General features: G+C 46.8%; 2 protein-coding genes across 2 annotated transcripts; one reads left to right on the top strand and one right to left on the bottom strand.

Annotated features, from left to right (window-relative positions):
- Positions 1–200: 200 nt before the first annotated feature.
- On the top strand, positions 201–1178 carry LOC125112061 (olfactory receptor 51M1). The gene has a single exon (XM_047754321.1). The coding sequence runs from the start codon at positions 201–203 to the stop codon at positions 1176–1178; it is 978 nt and encodes a 325-aa protein (XP_047610277.1).
- A 13760-nt stretch (positions 1179–14938) lies between these two features.
- On the bottom strand, positions 14939–15877 carry LOC125111900 (olfactory receptor 52A1-like). The gene has a single exon (XM_047754049.1). The coding sequence runs from the start codon at positions 15875–15877 to the stop codon at positions 14939–14941; it is 939 nt and encodes a 312-aa protein (XP_047610005.1).
- Between the last annotated feature and the right edge of the window lie 360 nt (positions 15878–16237).

Genomic DNA, 16237 nt, shown 5'->3' with positions numbered 1-16237 from the left:
TTGCCGTGAGCTGTGGTGTAGGTTGCAGACGCGGCTCGGATCCCGCGTTGCTGTGGCTCTGGTGTAGGCCGGTGGCTACAGCTCCGATTCGACCCCTAGCCTGGGAACCTCCATATGCTGCGGGAGCGGCCCAAGAAATAGCAACAACAACAACAACAAAATAACCAGAAACTTCCATGTAGTTTCAGCTCCGCCCTGAAATGCCAGCCCAGTATCCCCTCAGTCCTCACCTCACGCGCCTGTCCAACCTCATGCAGTTCAGTCCCATGCTCTACCTCACTGGTCTCCCTGGACTGGAAGCCATGCAGCCCTGGATTTTCATCTTCCTTTTCCTTCTGTACCTCGTGGCCATCTCAGGCAACTGCCTCATCCTCATGATCATCAAGACCACCCCTCACCTGCACACCCCCATGTACCTCCTCCTCTCCTTTCTGGCCCTCATGGACCTGGGCCTGTCCGTGTCCACCCTGCCCACCACGATGGGCATCTTTTGGTTCAACTCGCGTGGCATCTACTTTGGAGCCTGCCAGATGCAGATGTTCTGCATCCACTCCTTTTCCTTCATGGAGTCCTCAGTGCTGCTGGTCATGTCCTTTGACCGCTTTGTGGCCATCTGCTACCCCCTCAGGTACTCGGTCCTCATCACTGGCCAGAGAGTGGTCAGGGCCGGCCTGGTTGTCATCCTCCGGGGACCTGTAGCCACTGTGCCCATTGTTCTCCTCCTGAGGACGTTTCCCTACTGTGGGTCTCGCGTCCTCTCCCATTCGTTCTGTCTACACCAGGAGGTGATACACTTGGCCTGCACGGACACCACCTTCAACAACCTGTACGGGCTGACGCTGGTCATGTTCACTGTGGTGCTGGACCTGGTGCTCATTGCTCTGTCCTACGGCGTCATCCTGCACACGGTGGCGAGACTGGCCTCCAAAGAGGAGCGGCTCCGAGCCTTCCAAACCTGTCCTTCGCACCTCTGCGCTGTGCTGGTGTTCTTTGTGCCCATGGTGGGGCTGTCCCCGATTCACCGCTTTGGGAAGCAGGCGCCACCTGCCGTCCACCTTTTTATGGCCAACGTCTACCTCTTTGTGCCCCCCGTGCTGAACCCCATCATATACAGTATTAAGACCAAGGAGATTCGCCATGTCCTCTGCAAGCTCCTGGGTCTTAGAAACCAGGGCTGAGTCCTGGGGCTCACCGGTCTCTGGGGTGCCCAGAAGAGGATCCCGAATCAGGCCAAAGGGTTGCAGCGGGTAGTAACTACTTCCCTATGTTTCCCCAGTTCTCTTTCACGGCCCGAAATAAAACACGGGGGCATTTCTTGCTTGAGTTCAGGTTAGGAATGTGACCTTCTCTTGCTTAAATTATAATACCTCCTCCTTTATAGGAGGGCTAGATATTTTGAGAGCAATTTTGCTTCTTGTAATAAATTGTATATTGCATTTCAGACTTGGTGCTAATGGTACATGGTGTGCCATTAAAACACATCCATCCTTTGATTAGGAAATACTGTTATCCCTAAGGAAAACACAGCCATCCTTTGATTGAGTAGGAAGTACCATTACCGTTCATTAAAACACAGCCATCCTTTGATTGAGTAGGAAGTACCATTACCGTTCATTAAAACACATCCATCCTTTGATTAGGAAATACTGTTATCACTAAGGAAAACACAGCCATCCTTTGATTGAGTAGGAAGTACCGTTACCGTTCATTAAAACACATCCATCCTTTGATTAGGAAATACTGTTATCACTAAGGAAAACACAGCCATCCTTTGATTGAGTAGGAAGTACCGTTACCATTCATTAAAACACAGCCATCCTTTGATTGAGTAGGAAGTACCGTTACCGTTCATTAAAACACAGCCATCCCTTGAGTAGGAAATATCATCATCATTATTTTACTGGGGAGAATGCAAAGGCAAGTAACTATATCAGACCCTTAGATCCAGAATCGCAGGACTTGTCTTTGGAGCCTCCCTCCAGGCACCCCTGGATTTTAGTATGTAATAACCTGATCATACTAACCTGATTTTAGTATGTAATAACCAGCAGGGAACAGGCTTTGTCGTTGTTTCTGCTTCAAGGTACACTTACTGATCCGCACTTTTCGTCATACCTGCTGAGGAAACGTTGCTTAGAGTTTACCTTGTTAAAGTTACACAAGTGGTATCAGGCCTCCAGCCTGGTTTCTGACGGGGGAGACAGCTTTGAAAACACCGAGACCAAAATAAATAAATAATAATAATAACCAACTAAATAAACAAAAAAATGAAGGAGCAGACATATCAGTCCATCATTCCACTCTTAGGTTAGATTTCAAAAGAAAGAAATATCAGGAGGTACAGTAAAGGAAGCGGCTTTAAAGACGTCGCTTCCGTAGAATGAATTAGTATGAGTCTGTGAGAGAAACCCGAGGATGACCCCAGAGGGACCCGGGGGACCTGAGAAGATGCTTGAGGCCTGGGGTTCCCAGTAGTGAGACCTGGTTCCATGAGGGGGATCAAGTTTAAAGAGGAGTAAGATAGCACCTCTCCTGGTCTATGGACATGTAGAGAGTTTCGCGTGATGGCAATGAGGAGACCTTAGCTTCCCCAAGGTTGCACGAGGAAACTCTGTGGGCATCCTTCTCTGGTTAGAAAAATTAGCGGTAATTCCTTCTATAGGAAAGGCTTCAAGAGGTAAGGTCGAAGAAGACAATTTGGGAGTGACTGTATTTCTGGGAACCTGGGCATTCTGTTAACGGTGCCTCCGTGCCGTGCTGGCCATCGCCTCCGCAGGCCAGCAGCTCCAGGCCTTCTGCACCTGCGTCTCCCACCCCCTGGCCGGGCTCTGCTTCTCCGGGCCCGCGCTAGGCCTGTCCATCATGTGCCTAGATTCGGGCACCACGGCCCAGCCCCGGCACGCATCCTCAGGGGCCCTGTCTCTGTGCTCTCCCCGCCCCCGATGAGCCCCGTTATCTGTAGCGTCAAAAGACCCAGCAGATCCCCAGGGTCACCCCCAAGGCGGCCTCGCTGGGGAGGCTCCAGGGAGACAATGGGGGTGGACCACGGCGACGGAACCTGAGCAATGAGTTCATGCGTCTTTGCAGAGCGATCTTACCACCAGGGGATTTCGGCTTGCTCATCTTAGTTTGTTCAATTGGTTGTATATCATGAATTCACGCGAACGTTAAAATAAAGTTGACATTTGTGGCTCCTTAGGGGTGTATTTCTAAATGTAAGTCACCATTTTCTTACATAGACATGATGCTTGTTTTTACCCACACGTTTGCAAGTTTAAAGAGGTTTGTATTTTCTCTTTTATGATTTATTGCAACACTCTTTCTACGGTCACATCATTAGTGACAAGTCACTCTGGTGATGTGGAAAGTTGAATCACTCCTTCGCATTCTTTGGATTCACCAGTGGGTTTACCAGCACGTCTCATGATAGGATATGTCCACTATATCCTTTCATCAAGGCAACAGGGGGTCCTCAATGACACTCGGTGTATGAAGGCACCCTGGGAAGTATGACGGTTGCCGCATCCGAATGAATCTCGGAAGCTGATGAAGGAAGACCGCGGGCGTTTCTCTGGGCAACCTGCTGGGGCAGGGATCCGACTCTGGAGTCTCTGGGATATAGCACGTGACTAAGGACACTGCCGGGAGAGGTCTCTTAGGCGACAGCGAGGCTTTCAAGAGTTTGGTGGTAATTCAGACCACAGGAGCAACTGAGCCGCTGACAAGGAGAAAAATCAACCTGTAACTCTGGCTGCCAAGGCCTGCTTAGTCTGCGTGTGGGGACTTCTACCTGAGGGGAGGCTGGGTGAGATGGCATCTCTTGAGAATGCATCTCTCGAGAACGCCATCAGGACCAGACCTCAGAGTAGCAGAGTCAGGGCCTGATCTAAACAAAATCTCAGCGCTCCCATTGTGGCACAGTGGTAACGAACCCGACTAGCCTCCATGAGGATGTGGGTTCAATCCCTGGCCTCGCTCGGTGGGTTAAGGATCCAGCATTGCCACAAGCTGCAGCACAGGTAGCTCGTATCCCACGTTGCTGTGGCTGTGGTGTAGGCCAGCAGCTGCAGCTCCAATTCGACCCCTAGCCTGGGAATTTTCATATGCCACAGGTATGGCCCTAAAAATCAAAAAAATTAAAAAATATCAAGGGCCATTCCCAGGGGCAAGAGGAAGAGGAGTGTTAGAGAGGGCCAAGTGTTGTGTGTTTTTTAAATTTTTGATTATAGACGATTTACAGTGTTCTGTCAATTTCTGCTCTATAGCCAAGGGACCCAGTCATATATATATACACACACACACACATACTTTTTTTCTCATATTTTCTTCCATCAAGTTCTATCTCAAATGATCGGATATAGTTCCCTGTGCTATACAGCAGGATCCCCTTGCTTATCCACTCTAAATGTAATAGTTGCATCGATTAACCCCAAACTTCCAGTCCACCCCCTCCCTCCCCCTGCACCTGCCCCTTGGCAACCACAGTCCGCTCTGTGTGTCTGTGAGACTGTTTCTATTCTGTAGATAGCATCATCTGTGCCGTATTTTAGATTCCACATATAAGTGATATCATAGGGCATTCTGTCTTTCTCTTTCTGACTTACCTCACTCAGTATGGGAATCTCTAGTTCCATCCACATTGCTGCAAATGGCCTTATTCTGTTCTTTTTTATGGATTAGTATTTCCTTGTGTATATATATCACCTCTTCTTAATCCATTCATCTCTTAGTGGACCTTTAAGTTGTATCCATGTCTTGGCTATTGTGAATAGTGCTGCAATGAACACAGGGGTGCATGTATATTTTTGAATTATAGTTTTGTCTGGATGGATGCCCAGGAGTGGGACGGCTGGATCGTACAGCAGTTCTACATTTAGTTTTCTGAGGAACCGGCACACGGTTTTCCATAGCGGCGGCCCCAATTTACATTCCCACCAGCAGCGAAGGAGGGCTCGCTGTCCTGCACACCCTCGCCAGGATTCGCTGTTTGTTGATTCGTCACTGATGGCCGTGCTGACCATTGGGAGGTGGTCCGCATAGTAGTTTTGATTTTCATTTCTCTAATAATTAGTGATGTTGAGCATTCTTTCATGTACCTGCTGGCCATCTGTATGTCTTTGGAGAAATGCCTATTTAGGTCTTCTGCTGAGGTTACTTTGAAAGAGAACTGGGAAGGAGGTCTTTGACAGGGGGATTCCGCTGGGAAGGAAGATGCTCACTCGATGGACGTTTTGAGTCCCTGCTACTTTTTTAGATTTATTCAATTAAGTTTTCAAATTATTACTAGTATTACTATTATTATTTGCCCTTTGAAACAAATGCAATCATTCCCGTTTTTAGGGGGGAGGAAACAGGTCTGGAGGCCATTGAGGTATTCACAACGAAAAAGGTAAACTGAAGAGAGAAAACAGACAGTGAAATCAGGTGCTTTGACTTCAGGTTCTGTGGGCGACTCAGGAAAGGTCAACGCAGGTGCAAGATGTCCCGTAGTCGGAGCCAGACGACACAGTGAATGAGGATCCTGCTTTCTGAGTACAAACAACAGGGGGCTTTTAACCAGGGGAAACGTCAAACCTAGACTGTTACTGAAGTGAGAAAAACTGTGATGGAGAGGCTAGCAGAGCGACAGGTGGTAATATGGCAGACGTATGTCCTTAAGTGGCCAACCAAAGGAACGGACCCCAGGTCCGAGTGGAAGGGACAAATCTAAAGGGCCTCTTAGATCAGACGTTAGCCGCTTCAGCCCAAAGCATTTCTGCTGTGCTCACAGGACACAGGACTATCTCTGACCGATAAGGTTTAGGACACGAGACCATTATCAGAGTATTTTAGAAGGCTCTGCACATAATCATACACTTTCATACAAGACATATGTGTCTACAGAAATGCCATACATGCGTTCAAAAACAGACATGACGGCACCATGGCTGATGATAAATGTCTGTGTGGGAAGATAGGCAAGCTTAGAGATTCATGCAACCTTGCAAAGAAAATTCTACATATGGTTGTGCCCATACCTGCACTCTTAAGCATGTATAGACGTGTGTTCGTTAACATAGATTTATACACTGTCATGTGTACATTAAAGCATGCTTACACACACATGTACATACACATACATGCCCCCACATACATCAGCTTGTTCTTCCTTTTCTCAGAATTTGACTTATGGGTCCCCAGAGGGTTCCTCTGGGCTCTCCTTCTGTCGGCTCAGTTAACCCTACAGGCCCAGAGGCAGCATGTTTTTCTGAGGCTGGCTTGTCTGAATCCCCCGAGGGACAGACTGACAAAAATCAGGGAGGGAGAGGGCGAGTTAGGAGTCTCAGTGAATAAGAAGACCCGTCAACGCCTCCCTCCAGGCGGGGAGCTAGGGTCAGGCCTGAGACCGGTCGCAAGGAAGGCCTGAGACCCCCGCACACTGAAAAGCAGCTGGGCCTCCCTAGGGCGAGAACTGTGCCCAGAGGTCCAGCCCGTGGGAGCAGGAGGATGAAAAGGTGTTCAGATGAGCAGAATCCGAGGGTTTTGTTCTGAGAGGCAGCTCATTCACGGCCAGCACACGATTTATCTCCTCTGTCCTCAGGTCACAAAACTCTCCTCGCTGGAGGACAGAGACTTTTGTCCAGAAAGTCTTATTTTTGCAGAGGAACATTTGGAATCTGTATAACTGTCTCCTCTCTGTTCATTCAGGAAACTTGAGGGCAAGGAAGCCTCCATCGTGTCCCCACCCTGGCTCTTTTATAAACTAGGTGCGTCCCTCTGGTTTTAAACCGGTCTTCATTCTTAGGCCTATTCGCCCTCCTCTTTTTACCTTCCACACCAATGGTCTTGTCCCCCTGGTCCCTCTCAGGCAGCTGCGTGACCTTTAAGGCCTGGTCACTTTTCATCCGTCCCTCATTTCTCTCCGGCTGACCAGCCTCATCTCCACTCCCATCTCATTTGTTGTCAAGGGCTTCCCTGTATGGCTCTTCTTCCGGCCTCTTTTCTCTCCCAACTTTAATTTCAGTTTCACCACTGTGACCTTCTTTCTTTCTTTCTTCCTTTCTCTTTCTTTCTTTTCCTTTTCTTTTCTTAGGGCCACACCCTTGGCAGATGGAAGATCCCAGGCTAGGGGTTGAATCGGAGCTGCAGCTGCCAGCCTACACCACAGCCACAGCAACAAGGGGGCTGAGCCACATTTGCGACCTACACCACAGCTCGCAGCAATGCCAGATCCTTAACCCACTGAGAGAGGCCAGGGATGGAACCTGCATCCTCATGGATACTCGTCAGATTCGTTACCGTTGAGCCACGGTAGGAACTCCCTTGAAATGCCAATTTTTCACTCCGAAGTTGTAAATTGGGTATGATTAGGTCATTTTGAGTATCCGAAGGATCAATAAGATGACATACATGAAGATAACCTATACAGGACACACGTGCAGTGTGCATGATACATACATAGCACGAAATCCCTGTCTTTTCTTTTCCCATAATTCCTACTTGCCCTCTTCCCTACCAAACAGCAGGCTTTACCCTCTGCTGATAAGATTCCCCCGTCAACCTGCACACCTTTTTCATTAGCATTGATCTCTGGCTTCCTACAATAACCACTTCTCATGCATAATGAAGTAAAAGGATAGTATCAGCTGACCCTTGAAAACCAGAGGGTTAATCTGAATATAACTTATATCTGACCCTCTGCATCCCAGATCCCGCCAATCTGCGGATGCAACCAAGCAAAGATGGTGTAGTACTGGAGCGCTTATCATGGAAAAATATTCACATGGAAGTAGACACAGGCTGTTCAAATCCGCATTGGTCAAGGGCCAGCCGTAAGGAATTTTCTCTCCTCCTAGAGACTCTCCTGTGATAAAAAGAAGACACGATCTTTGTCTCCCCAAACCCCAGCCTAGAACATCATCACGGGACATCAGCAGGCACCTGCTTCCCTGTGCGCTCCCTCCCGCCCTCCCGCCTATTTATTAAGCCCTGGCGATAAGCTTCAAGTACAGGTGTTAGGTCTTCTTTGCAAGGGCTTACGGATGACCAGGAGAAGTCACACAAACAGCTACATTGCAGCGAAGGGGACGGAGCACTAGATCAGGAGGAGGGAGGCTGCCATAGAAAATGACTGCATGCGCCAGTGAGGAAAAGCATCACAGAAGGGACGTCTGAGCCATTTGTTATAAAACACTGATGGAGGTTGTGTTTGTTTTAAAACACGGGCGTTCACATCGTGGCTCGGCGTAAACAAACCCTAGTGGTGTCCATGAGGATGCGGGTTTGATTTCCGGCCTCGCTCAGTGGGTTAAGGATCCACTGTTGCCTTGAGCTGTGGCGTGGATCTCAGATGCGGCTCAGATCTGGTGTGGCTGTGGCTGTGGCTGTGGCTGGCAACTGCAGCTCCACGTCAATCCCTATCCTGGGAACTTCCATATGAGTCAGGGGTGGCCCTAAAAAGCAACACAACAAACCATAATTTTAAGTGGAACTGCATGTCAGAGTGGTTATTAAAGGAAAAGATAAGAAAAGAAAAAAAAGCAAACAGCAATAACAAAAACAAGACAAAACAAAGAAATAGATACCATAAGAAGGATCAGGCGGAGAATGGCAAGGTGTTTCAGGATTTGTAGAATCAAGTCAGATAAATCTTCTTATTGGAGTTTCATAGGCATTAAGATGTAGTCATTCACAAGGCTGTCTGTCCTGGTTGTCAGGAATCTTCCCTTCATCGTCAACAGCGACAGAAGGCACAAGGGCCACTGCTCCTCTTATTAATTCAGACTGATGGGTGATGTTCAGATACCACTGACTTCCTCTCCATCAGAAAACTTTCAGGTGCCAGGAGATAGCATATATTTTAGAATCCGTTTCCTTCACTTCTTTCTTGATGTCTCTCAAACTAACACATGAGCCCACAGACAGTGAGAATGACAAACCCAAAGTTTAGGCTGCATCCCAGACCACTTTTCCGTCCCCACAGCGTGTGCCATGGCCAAGCATATTCTCCCGCAAACTTCAGATGCTTCCTTTTACCTGGCAGGTGACATTCAGACCAGTAGTTCTACATAGGGACTCACTTCTCATACAAATATTTTTGTGTTTCTGTTTTTTATGAATGTGCAGAGAAGCTGTGGAAAGTATCAGACCTTTTTGGTATGTGTGAGATGAAGTGGCCCTGATGGGTCAGGAAGCAGGGTCAAATGATTTCTCAGACTCATTCCAGATACTTACAGGGACTCAGTTTAAGAAGGCTGGGATAAAGACACAAGGTTGCCGTTGTCAACCAGAAGAATTAAAGCAATTAAGAAAGTGCTTACTTGCAAATGAAAAATGGAATATTATACACAAGAATTGGGAGAGAAAAGCTTGAATGAAAACTAATTATATAAAAATAAAGGCCTGGCTTGGATTGATGATATTATTATTGGTATTAATTCATCATCAACAGTAACCTGTATTAAAAGTGCATTGTATGGGAGTTCCCTGGTGGCCTAGTGGTTAAGGATTTGGCAACTGTTATCACTGCTGTGTTATCACTGCTGTGGCTAGGGTTCGATCCCTAGCCCAGGAATGCCCCATCAAAAAAGTACACTAACTGATTCATATAATGGTCACTTGTTTAAGCCTCAAAACAAGCCTAGAGAGCTACCTATTATAATTATCTCTGCCTTACAGTTCAAAGAATAGCCCACTAGAAAATTGAAATCAGGAGCTAAAAATCAAATGTCTGCAGATTCAATCATACCCCACCTTTCAATACCTCCAGCTTCCTCTTCTCCAATACATGTTCCCCTGTATCATATATTTTTTTTTTGTTTCCAGTGGGGAGTCCTACCTGTTTTCTTAACCCATGGGGAGAAACTGTATTTGTCTCTCCTATTTTTTTCTAACACAGAGATTTTGATTGACCTTCCATCCTGAGTGTGGAATCTGTTTCCTCATAGATACATCTCCTTGGTAGGCAGAATTATTTTCCTCTGTCTGAGCAGATATATGTCTCTTGGATAATGTAAACGATACAGGCTGCCTTCCCAGGAAGGGTTTCAGAAGGCATCGGCGCTATTGAGGTGGGCCATCGAGGAGCAAAATGTTTGCCGTTATTCCTGCAGTTTCGGAATGAAGGTGTGTTGGAGACACCCAGCTCCTGTATTTCTGATGAAAGTAAAATGTTCCAGCAAAGGAAAAAAGACAGAAAGGAAACACACTGTCAAAGACCCCCCCCCCCACTGAACCCGTAGACACAGCAGCCACCGACGGAGCTCACCGCAGTGCGTGGATCAACAACAGGAGAATTTTCCAGTGGGCAGAATGTCTCCTCCCATGAAGAAGAATTCTCATGGCAAAAACCTTCTTTTCATTCTCCATTAGAACACTGGCGTTTCCCCACATGCTCTCCCACGGGTGTAAAAAACCAAGTCATCCCCCCGGGAGGCTGTGGAAGAATCTGGAGATCTGGGCCCCTTTCGGGATGTTTTCTTCAGGTGAAGCTAGAAATTCTGTGTCTCCTACAGAGAGCTGGCTTGGATGCTGCCTGGAGGGGCAGGCCTGGCCGTTTGGATCTGGACTCTAGATTCCCTACTAACACTGAAGCAGTTTTATTCTTAACCCCTGTTCCCAACAGTCACTTAAAATCCAGCATGCTCAGGAATTTACAGAATAACTGATCGATTTCAGCTTTCTTGATGCCAGTGTCTTTTCTTTAGATGCTATGTTACCGCCTCTCCGTAGAGACAGACATCCCGTTGTCACAGATACACCCAGTGGAACCGCTGTGGGGATTGGCTTTAGGTTCGAATGGTGAAATACTGCGCCAGGTCGTTTATTCTGGAAACTCACCTATTCGCGATTTGACTCCACACTTTGATTTGGTACCAAAGACCAAACGGACCTGGTCTTAGACGGGAGGAGGGTCACAAGTTGGCAGAGAGAACCAGGCGGAGCACTTTGCAGGCTCCTCCGTCTCTCATAACCTTTCTGCACCTCACCCCGGGCTGCATCTCTGGCACTTACCTAGGTCAAAGTCGCCAGGCTCCAGACACGTGAATGATCAACAGAAGCCAGTTACTGTAGATGTGGCATATCTACACAATGCATACTATGCAGCCATTAAAAAGAGCAAAATAATGCCACTTGCAGCAACAGGGATGGGACCAGAGACTCTCATCCTGAGTAAAGTACGTCCGAAAGAGAAAGCCAATACCATATGATGTCACTTCTATCTGGAATCTAATACATGGCACAAATGAACCTTCCCACAGAAAAGAAACACAGGCACTGGACGAACAGACTTGTGGGTGCCAAAGGGAGGCGGGAGCAGTGGGATGGACTCGGAGTCTGGGGTCAAGAGATGCAGACTCCTGCATTCACAGGGGATCAGCAATGAGACCCTGCTGTACAGTACAAGGAATTACATCCAGTCACTTTTGATGGAACACGATGGAGGACGATGTGAGAAAAAAAAATGTGTGTATATATGAACGACGGGGCCACGTTGCTGTGCAGGAGTAATTGACAGAACACTCTACATTGAGTATAGTGGACAAAATAAAAATCATTAAAATATACGAAACATTCTGAGGGTCTGGGGTATCGCAGAACATTTACACAAAAGAATATCACTTTCCTTCGTAAATACAGGTAGAATTACTTAGGAAGAAAGAAGCACCATGTCTTCAACTTAATCATAAATGATTTGGAGCAAAAAAAGCAAAAATCGATCTCTCTCTCTCTCTCTGATCATCTATCTCTCAAATGAAAATGGGGCAAAACAGAAGTAATTTGTGACTCTGGCCAAGTGCTACATAGGAATCTCCTGACCTATTCTTTCAGTAGTCTATGCAATGAACGGTATATCAACAGAAACCAATTTTGAGCACTGTTCTTGAAAATAACCTCAATTCAGAAAAGCTCACCATGAGTCACACACTTGAATGACCCAGAAATGTACTCATTTGCTTCTCATGATGGCCTATACCAGTTCCTACTCAAGCAAAGTCCTAGGCATTGTCTCTTAAAAACAAAACAAAGGAAAGCAACAACTCCAGTTATGATGCCCCCTCTCTATTAGTTCTTACTCACTCCAATATTCAGTCTTACAGAAAGTCTCATGAGAAGGAAAATGTATTTTTCATGTTTTACTGCTTGGTATTTCTTATGTATGTCCTACTTTTCAAAATTACCAATCTTAGCATTCTAAGTCTAAACACTAGTCTGGCATCTTCATGCATTATACATTGCTTGTTTCCAGGGTGCTTTAAATTACTTGACTGTCTACAGAAAATGGGCTTCATGAGTATTCTGGACACTGTTCCTTCTATTATATATAAAAACATGGGTGATTTTTTGCTGGTCTAACTGCTGTCTAGCTTTTAGAACTTAGGTATGTGGTACAGCAACGGGACCCAATCACACACATTTCCCTGTGTGGTACAGTAGGGTCCCATTGCCCATCCATTCCAAATATAACAGTTTGCATCCCCCAAATCCCCCAATTGCCCACCCATCCCACTCCCTCCAACAGGCCTCCCACTGCCCCCCCCCCATTAACCCCAAGTCTGCTCTCCCTGGCCATGATCCATTAATTCTTCCCAACAGTGTTTTTTTTTAATTCAAAGGACATAGGAAGGCAACGATTATTTTGACATTTCAAACTCAAATACTCTGACCATAGACTGTATTAATAGCCCCACAATAAATTTCACAAGGCCTAATGCTAAAAACCGTTTAGCCTATTTTAAAGTTCAAAAACACCAGTCATTACAATCATAAATTCATTGGAGAAGGCCTTTATACAGCATAGTATTCTAAGTGCTTTATAGAGAGTAAGATCATTTAATTAACAGAACAAATATATGAAGCGATTATCAGGGGTATTTTCTACATGGCAGATATGTGGAAACAAAAGCAGAGGAAACGCAAAAGAAAAAAACCCCCCACAAATTACATCATAGTTAGGGGCAGAATTCAGGTTGAAGGCTACAGTCCAATTCAAAAACTCATCTATATTTTCAATACTGTTGAAATGTAAAGCATGCAGGCGCTCCCGTTGTGCTTCAGAGGGTAAAGAATTGACTAGTATCCATGAGGATGCAGGTTCGAGCCCTGCCCTCACTCAGTGGGTTAAAGGATCCAGCGCTGCCGTGAGCTGAGATGTAGGTCGCAGATGGTACCGGATCCGGTGTGGCTGGGGCTGTGGTGAAGTCAGCAGCTCCGATTAGACCCCTAGCCCTGGAACTTCCACATGCCACAGTGTGGACATTCAAAAAATAAATGTAAAAAGGCACGGACACCTTCACACATGTGAATACTGTTCAGCACCTTTATTGAAAAATGACCAATAAGCTGACGTTTTCAGGAAAAATCCACCGCTGGTAAGTTCTAAAGTCCTTAATCCTTAAACAGAGCAACCACATATTTACTAAAATTGTAACTTAGCTGTTTAAAAGGCATGGTAATCAATATATGCTGGCACATGCCCAAGGAGATACACACATACACACACACACACACGTGTCCATCTCATAGAGAAAAGCTCTCGTAGGAGACATAATGGTTTTCAGAATAAAGTTCAACCATTTTGCACAATGTCCATGCCCATTCGTAATATGCATATTGTTTCCTCAAAGTGCACCTTACACTGCAAAACACAACACAACACCACACCCTGTGCCCCGACCTTCACCACTTTCTCTCTGTGACATCGCCTCGGTCCCGCACCTGGCATGGTGGGTCCTTCCGTCCCGGGGTCACGGGTCATCCTGCCTCAAGAATCACACTCCCTACTTCAGAAACAATAGCGAGGACATCTGTGACTGATGCTTTGGGCCAGATCCTCATGCTCCGTTCTCTCTGCTCGCTACACATTCTGTGGGGACAAGGACTACTTCCCTCTCCATTTCTCTGGCCCTCTCTCCCAGAAATGAGAGCTTACGACAGCTACAAACTCATGAAACAGACATACTGTGTCAAGTGTACCACTAGGCCACTATTCTCTGGGACACTATTTATGAGAGAATAGGCGTGTGATAACCATCGATGAATTGATTAAGAAGGACAGGATGGAAGAACCAGAAAGAAGACTGAAGTTAAATGGGAACACAGGGGGTTTCAAGGGTGTTGTGCTTGTAACTCCTTGAAGGACCTTGGGGCTGAAACGAGACCTTCAGCCTTAACTGTCTCATTAGATGCACAATTTTTGGATAAGAACATGACGAAGATACACAGAGGCTGCTTTGTGTTTTGTTGTTGATTTTTAAGATGAGCGATTGGATAAGAAAGAACGGGAGGCAGCTACTTGTTTTCATGCAGCACCTGATTACTCTAGAACAATGAGTGTTTAAAATCACTGAGAAATCCATAATCTATGAACTCTGCGGGAGGAGCATGTTTGTTTCTTTGATGATTTTTTTTTTTTTTTGGTCTTTTAAGGGCTGCCTCTGCGGCACATGGAAGTTCCAAAGCCAGGAGTCAAATCAGAGTGACAGCAGCCGGCCTACCCCACAGCCACAGCCACACGGGATCAGAGCCTGGTCTGAAACCTACAGCACAACTCACGGCAAGGCCAGATCCCTAACTCACTGAGGGAGGCCAGGGATGGAACCCGCGTCCACATGGATACTAGTCAGGTTCATCACCTCTGAGCCACAATAGGAACTCGTGGAGGACTCTCAAAGAAGATAGCTCAACCTAGGATGAAAAAACCACAGAGAAAAGGAAGCAGTACACGTGCACTATATTCCTCTTTCTGTGATTCTCAGTCTAGTTTCTCAGTGAGAATCCAGAAACCCATTGATTGGCCTCAGGGGCTACGAAACTATGAAAACCAGCTTCTCGGAAAGCAGTTACATAGAAACCTCAAAGATCTCAAACAACGTGATTTCTGTAGCTTATTTTTCTTTGGAAAGATGGTTACTATTAGACAAAAAGGAGAGCAGAACAGTACTAATCCTGGTCACTTTCACGAACGGAACATTTTTGTCACATGGATGCGGATCTGCTTGGTCTTTGCCCCATAGACAAGCGGATTGAGGCACGGAGGGACCACCAAGTAGATGCTGGAGACGAGGATGTGGATGTAAGGGGGGATGCGCCCCCCAAACCTGTGTGTGAAGAAGGAGAAGAAAGCGAGGAGGTAGAGCTGCAGGAAGACGCAGATGTGAGGGACGCAAGTGTGGACCGCTTTCAGCCTGGCCTCCTTCTGGGGCAGACGGAACACTGCCACGAATATTTGGACATAGGACAGAGTGATGACGGTGAGGTCACACCCTGCAACAGTGAATGCCACAAACAGACCATAGATTTTGTTGACTCGGACGTTTTCTGCAGCCAGCTTCACAATGGCCATGTGCTCACAGTAGGAGTGGGAGATGACAGTGGTATGATAAAGGTGCAGTCGACACTTTATCAGGACGAGGCAGGGGGCTACAAGAATGGCAGCCCTGAGTGTTACCGCAGCCCCAATCTGAGTGACTAGCTGCTGGGTAAAGATGGCAGCATGTCTCAGGGGACAACAGATGGCCACATAGCGGTCCAGGGCCATGGCCAGCAGGATGCCTGACTCGATGCCCTGAAATGTGTGGATGAGCCACATCTGGAGCAAGCAGGCATCAAAATAAATCTCTGAGACATGAAACCAGAAGATCCCAAGCATCTTGGGCACAACGCTGGTACTAAGTGCGATATCCGTGGCTCCCAGCATGCCCAGGAACATGTACATGGGCTCACGGAGGCTGCGTTCTGACCTGATGATGCTCAGAAGCCAGGAATTTCCCAGCACAGCAGTGAGATACATGGCACAGAGTGGAATCCCGATCCAGCTCTGCACAGACTCCAGGCCTGGGATCCCTATCAGTGTCAACACAGAGGGCGTGAGGATCGTGATGTTGGAAATGGACATAGTGTCCTTGGACCTCCTGATGGAACCAAAAGAAGGTCGTCAGGGCTACTCTTCTTCTTCTACTTTCTAGGTTTATTGAAAGCCATCATAGTGTCAGAATTTTGTTGCACTCTACGATTATACCATCCACTCCATTCACAGAACGAAAGGAAAAGACAGATCCTCAGAGATACTTCACCATTCTCAGGAAGCGCGTCCACACACACAGTACTCAAGACGGCATGTGCAGGGCGAGCCACCTGCATCAGAACAAGCCAAACACCTGGGCAAGGGAGTAACTGCTGACTTCCGTTATGCTTTTCTGGACCTGAGGACAAAAGAGACTTGCTTGTTGCCTTTGTAAATCTCCTTTGAATATGA

Source organism: Phacochoerus africanus, chromosome 11, assembly GCF_016906955.1.
Source record: "Phacochoerus africanus isolate WHEZ1 chromosome 11, ROS_Pafr_v1, whole genome shotgun sequence".
NCBI lineage: Eukaryota > Metazoa > Chordata > Mammalia > Artiodactyla > Suidae > Phacochoerus > Phacochoerus africanus.
This window is presented reverse-complemented; position numbering and strand designations above follow the sequence as displayed.

Bases quoted from the DNA above. Each gene is read 5' to 3' on its own strand.
- LOC125112061 (XM_047754321.1), top strand. From the start codon at position 201: ATGCCAGCCCAGTATCCCCTCAGTCCTCACCTCACGCGCCTGTCCAAC.
- LOC125111900 (XM_047754049.1), bottom strand. From the start codon at position 15,877: ATGTCCATTTCCAACATCACGATCCTCACGCCCTCTGTGTTGACACTG.